Source organism: Bidens hawaiensis, unplaced genomic scaffold (genome assembly GCF_021521415.1).
Source record: "Bidens hawaiensis isolate Kalapana, Puna unplaced genomic scaffold, B.hawaiensis_p1.1 tig00086490_1, whole genome shotgun sequence".
NCBI classification, from domain to species: domain Eukaryota; kingdom Viridiplantae; phylum Streptophyta; class Magnoliopsida; order Asterales; family Asteraceae; genus Bidens; species Bidens hawaiensis.
This window is the reverse complement of record NW_027504218.1, coordinates 8,447-14,680: the sequence shown is the minus strand read 5'-3', so window position 1 is coordinate 14,680 and position 6,234 is coordinate 8,447. Positions and strand designations below refer to the sequence as shown.

The 6,234-nt window shown below is 34.3% G+C and overlaps 1 protein-coding gene across 1 annotated transcript; it reads right to left on the bottom strand.

Annotated features, from left to right (window-relative positions):
* Nucleotides 1-1,399: 1,399 nt before the first annotated feature.
* On the bottom strand, nucleotides 1,400-5,565 carry LOC143607775 (serine/threonine-protein kinase Nek2-like). Its single transcript, XM_077083096.1, has 14 exons — nucleotides 5,314-5,565; nucleotides 5,129-5,195; nucleotides 4,913-4,978; nucleotides 4,781-4,827; nucleotides 4,658-4,703; nucleotides 4,493-4,573; nucleotides 4,369-4,411; nucleotides 4,231-4,280; nucleotides 3,552-3,633; nucleotides 3,418-3,467; nucleotides 3,264-3,337; nucleotides 3,112-3,163; nucleotides 2,399-2,824; nucleotides 1,400-2,248 (listed from the first exon to the last, which is right to left on the bottom strand). The coding sequence occupies exons 1-14, from the start codon at nucleotides 5,397-5,399 to the stop codon at nucleotides 1,652-1,654; spliced, it is 1,767 nt and encodes a 588-aa protein (XP_076939211.1). The 5' UTR covers nucleotides 5,400-5,565; the 3' UTR covers nucleotides 1,400-1,651.
* Between the last annotated feature and the right edge of the window lie 669 nt (nucleotides 5,566-6,234).

Genomic DNA, 6,234 nt, shown 5'->3' with positions numbered 1-6,234 from the left:
TGTTTACCTAATGTGAAAGTTTGATAACATGTGCAATAATAAGTATGAGGTTTGTATTAAAAAAAAACAAAGTTTATGAGGCAATGCTATGAAAGACAGGCTATGTAGGTTTTTTGAACTCAGGACCCCTCTGAGGTACATTTTATTACTGTTATGTTGTTTTGGTATGAAAAAATCTCAACATAATGATTTGATTGTTCATAAAATTACACATACATATGTACATTTTGATTTGATTGATGAAAATTGGAATGTCTTCACCATTCCACGTAGATAAAGGAAAGGGTGCCGTGCAAGGTTTCAAATTCAAAGTTCAAGAATAAGTTCTTTTAAACAGTTTAAAACAATTAATAGGTCTATTTAAAGTTTTATTAATATCAAATTTTCATTGTGTTAAAAAATAAATCAGTTCAAAATGCAACTATGCTTTACTTTTATGATAATAAACCCTTAAATTGTTGAGAGACATGTTTCAAAACTTAATTATCTGGGAATTGGCTAACCTGTTTGTATCATATTTTTTACTAGACCATGATTGATTTTCATTATGTCAACATTTGATATATATCGTGAGACCCCAAAATAGAGGTGCAAATACTGGTTAACCGGTTTCTAGAATATCAGCTACAAAACGAAACCGTTTTTGGTCAAACAGTCAAAACCGGTTATTGTCAATAGTTTTGGAGTGGAAAATCCCTAACCTATGTTACCGGTTCGGTTTGGTGATTATTAACCTTATTAACAGGTGACCTCTCTTGGCTTCACTTATGTTGGATGATAACCGGTTTTGACTTCCCGTTAGGTTAGCTTAACCGATTTGTATTTGCACCTCTGCCCGACAAATAATTTTACTTCATTTGCTAGAAATTTGGATAACTTGTTTACATTATATAATTTTAAAAGCTATATATGAAGACCTAAATTCATGCTACAAATGTATGATAATGGGGTTTGTTTTCATACATCTTTTCCAATTAATATACACCTTTTTTTTAAACTGCAGTTTACATAAAGTGTATGAAAAACAGTTTAGTTTGTGATTATTTTCATACATCTTTTCTAGCTTTCATACATCTTGATTATATATCCTACATTAGCAGAAAAGTACATAAACTATGATCATTGTTGTAAGCTAAACAAGTCAAAGTCACATGTAAGAAAAAGAGTTAAAAAAAGTTATTTAGCTGCTTTTTACAAGCAATCAATATTCAATATTCATTGATTGGGCTGGGCTTTTATTATTCAGGACTTTTTATATTTACTAGAGCAAGCAAGGTAGACTTTGCAAAATTGTAAAGCTAATGTTCAAGCCTAATTAGCTCAAGCTAAATATACTAAAATTCTATTAAGCTAATTTCAAATGCTTTAAAAAATCATATGTGGAACTATATTCGTTAACCGATTTGACGGTTCGGGTCTCAAAACACACAATATGCAACATCCGGTTTCCGATGTTTATTCAATACAACTTGTAACAAGTTAGAACTAAACGTGTCAACTTCTATCATTTTACCTAAAACGAGCTGGTCCAGGATCCAACCGAGACTTGTTCGGTTTCAACTTATGGGACTCGACTCACGTGACATGATCTCATCCTAGTTTACATGAACAAGCAACAAAACATGACAAAAGTTCATAAAACCGGAACCTACTACAAATTCCCCACAACACTAACCCCGGTTCCTGTCGCGGGCCCGGTTCTCTTCAAGCTCTTTGACAACCAAATTGCGGTTTCCCTAGGCGACACCTTTTCGGGGCCAAACGGTTTCAACAAAACCGCTAACTCTTCTATCCGTTGTTGTTGCATAAGTTGTGCACTAAACTCCAACAACCCTTCTAACGCCTCGGCTCGTTGTTGGTATGATGACGTGTCAAACCGACGCCTCCGTGAATCTGATGACGTGTCATCACTCTTATTGTTTGTCGAGTGTGCCCCACTGGCGCTTGTTTGGTTAATGGTCTTAACTGTACACGTGTCAATTGTGACAGACCGGTCTTGGATGGTGTTTGAGGAAGTCGCGGAAGAGCATTGAGCGGATGTTGAGGAAGTTTTGCAGGCTGGTAGGATATCCGGTTGTTGTGTGTAGGTTAAGGGTAGTTCAGTCATTTTGTCGATGCGTGGAGCGTTGACTGATACATCAGGTGATTCAAAACCCAAATGTGGTTTCGTGAGCCAGGTTGATAAGGGTAGAGATGCCCGACGAGTTGTTCGTGACGATATGCTGGCTGGTGTTTGTGATACTGGAAGCTGAAAACAGAACAGAGATTAATTAGTTTGTATTAAAAAATTAAAAACAATAAAAAGAATTAATTACACATGTATGCCTGTAAATGAACCGAACATTATGTGAATCATTCGGCGGGAAGTTGGTTTATATTTGAAATAACAAGAACTCACCACATCACGATCCGAACTCCTTATTATATTTGGGGAAGCAATTTGTCTTCTGGGAGAATGTTTTACAGGAGTGACTGTGACTCTAGGAGTTCTAACAGCATTTGCTGACCTGGCAGCTACTAACTTCTCAGTTTGTATATACTCTTCAACACTACCAATCGATAGCTTTCTTGAATTATGTGAGCACGAAGAATATTGATCATGTTCAGATACACTAGGATTCAAACCCCTGTCACTGCTAAAAGACGGTCTTTTCCCGTTGTGTATATTAACGGGCCGGACTTCGGGCTCAATGAACGTTGTTTTCTTTCCGTAGTTGTAATCGGGCCACTGGGCTGGAAGTGTATGGCGTCTAGGCCCGTTCATGTTAAGGTGGAGTTTAAGTACATAAGGTTGAAGATGTGAATGTTTGAGCAAATCAACAGCCTACAAAGTCAACAAGTCAAACAGTAAGAACATCGAGTCAAAAGTCAAAACGAGTCATCACAAAATCTTCTTTCCTTAAATACGATTTCAATACTTATATAGTTACAATGACAATCTACTAAGTAAATTACGCGTGTTATCCTTTAGGTATATACCAACTTTTAAACAAAGGAAATTACAAAAAACATCCATAAACGGGTCAAAATTACTAACTTTAACGAAAGTTAAAAGCTTGAAATTCTGAAAAATTGTGTTAGAACTTAAAAACATGTAACAAGTTTACGTACGCTTGGTCTCATTTCTGGGTTTTTCCGCAGCATACTCTTGATAAGTCCTCGGCTGGAAATAAATCAATCATTAAAGTTTAAAAACACTATAAAAGAAAGTGACAAAAAACAAAAACTAAATCATATCACCATATGGTATATTGAAAACTCACAATGTGCCTGAATACATGGTTGGAAGTGGAGACACTATGGATTTGTTTATTTTATTGATTAACGACTGCATGTCCTGCTCAAAAATAATAAGCACTTCACATACTGAAAAGATATAACTTTTAACAAATTGTAAGTTCACAAAAGAAAACTTACAAAAGCTTTAAATGCAGACTTGAACGCGGTCATTTCATACATGCAGCATCCTGCACAAGTTATGTGTCATAATTATGTTAAAATGCCAAAATATGTGATTACCAAAAACCCTAATTAACAGTCTTAGTAATTACCTAGTGACCATATGTCTGATTTTGAACCGTAAGGTATATCTGCAAGAAGTTCAGGGCACATGTAACTAGGAGTTCCCACAACCTGAAAGTGAAGCAGTTATAAGAGAGGTAACAGATAAGCTTGTAAATGAGCCGACCAAACACGAACGGAGCATGTTCATGTCCGTTCATTAAACTTTAACCGATCAGACAGACACGAACGGGTTTTCTTATCAAGGTGCGCTCGTTAAGAAAAATGAATATGTATGTGTTCGTTTGGTAACAGTATAGACGAGTGGTTTACGAACGAACATACTAAGCTAAAACTAGTTAAAAGCAATTTAAAAAACAATGTGTTGGGTCTAAAGGTTGTTAAAACCAGAGTAAGTTGTAAAGGGCCAAAAGGAAAATTTATGAATATATTAACGAATATGAATGAATGTAAACGAATGAACATAAACGAACTTAAACGAACAAACGTTCACGAGCCTATATGAACGAATCGTTTAACTAAATGAACAAAAAAATTAGTTCATGTTCATTCGTTTATTAAGTAAACGTGCATAAATGAACCTCCCGCCAAACACTTCACGAACTGTTCACTAAACATTCAGTTCATTTACAGGCCTAATAGTATATCATTAGTTAAACTTAAAACTAACACCCTGTTAAGGGTATAAAGGTAAACAAAAATTAATACCGAGGATGCAAGATCATCAGCAGTCAACATTTTTGCAAGACCAAAATCACCTGAAGAAGACAAAAGTGGTCAATATTAGACAATAAGATACATGTGTTATGATTTCAAGATATTATGCAGAAAGTGGCTAATTATTACCAAGTCGGATATCTTGATCTCGGGTTAGAAATATATTCGAACACTGAAGGAAATACAAAAGAAAATTTTAACATTGTAAGACGATTACATTCATAAAAAATAAATAGTATCATTGCCAACTAACCTTAACATCGCGATGAATAATGTGATTAACGTGCAAATAATCAAGTGCCACGAGTAGCTCCACGAGCCATTTGCAGAGTTTCTGTAAATAATTACAGTTAAAGGTTAGCGATCCAATAAATGGGTTTAAAAAAAATATATTAAAAAGCATAAAAGAAAATAAAACCTCTTCTGGAAAATGAACACCGTTGGCTTTTTTTATTGCTTCCGCCCTATATGGACATATACTTACTTATAAAACAGCAAGAACAGTCATATAAGAGTGAAATTGCTGGAAAATATAACTTACATATCTCCTCCTTCACAGTATGCTATAACAATGCATACATAACAACCCTGAAAGAGAAAACATTTATTATAAAGTGAAGTTAGGTAACATACACTAAACAGTAAACACCAAAAATCCAAGTGAACCACAAACCTTTTCAACCCACGAATCTTTGTACTCGACGATGAAAGGATTTTGTACAGTGGAGATAAGTTCCATCTGCATAATACATAATCATATCGGATTTGCATACTCAATAATTTCAATTTCAAAAAATGAATCTTCACAATATATGACCAACAATAACAATAAATTTTGAAAACAAAACTGAGAATTTATGTATGTTTGACATAAGGAAAATAATAAAACCTCCAAGAGAGCAGATCTGCGGATCCTATCAGTCTGACGAGCAAGTCGAATCTTCTTCAAAACATACCTAAAATAGACAAAAACACAAATAACAAATCAAAAACTACACAATTTTCTTGCCACAAACCAGAAATCATTAAACAATGAAACCAACATAATTACATATTAAAAAAAAGAAACTTTACTTTTTCTTTTCATGTTTATGCCTGACTAGCAGAGCAGAAGCAAAAGATCCTTTACCAATCTGTTCCAATATCTCATAATTCTCCATGATGATGATTTCACTTCTTTCAAGCTTCAATCTTTCTTTTGATCAAACCGAGCTAACGTAAAACAAAAGCACCAAAACTTCAAAATCATAAACCGGTAACAGCAAACCGAACGATAAACTCAAGAACTTGTAAGCAACTAATAACACAAGTTTCTATGTCTAGAAGCCAAACTACTGGCATGAAGTTAATTCCCAATAATAATAATAATAATTTGTGCAAGAGAAAAGATTTATACCAAACCATATGCATCATCAAGTCATTTACTCAAATCAATTTAAGTTCACATCTCCATCAAATGTCACAAAATCACAGACCCTACAAAATAATAATATTATATCCTCCTAACTCTAATCAGTTTGATAACAACCAATTAGTATAATACAATATACTTATTCCAATTTCCACCACTAACATCTTTTCTTCTCTACACACAAAAGACATCAAAGTATAAAGTAGGGCTACAACTTATAATATAAGATAATGATTATTTTTAGAAACCACCATTTTAATCCGGCCAAAAAGTGAAATTAAACCAATAATAATTCCCTCCATAAAGTCAAACTAATTAGGCATGATAATTAATTATCAAACAGTTGCAACAAATTCAAAAACTTAATGATTACATTTTTTAGCAGTGTTTGAAACAACTCCAATACCCCGAGTGAAATGTGAATATTCCTGAGACGGGATGTCAGCCATCGATACTGATTTTGACGTTTCAGGCTTGACTTACCCAAGAACATTATCAAGAAAGAAACCCACATTTTTTAACAGATATTGGAGCAACCCCAAATACCCGAGTGAGTATTCATGAGACGGGATGTCAACCGTCCA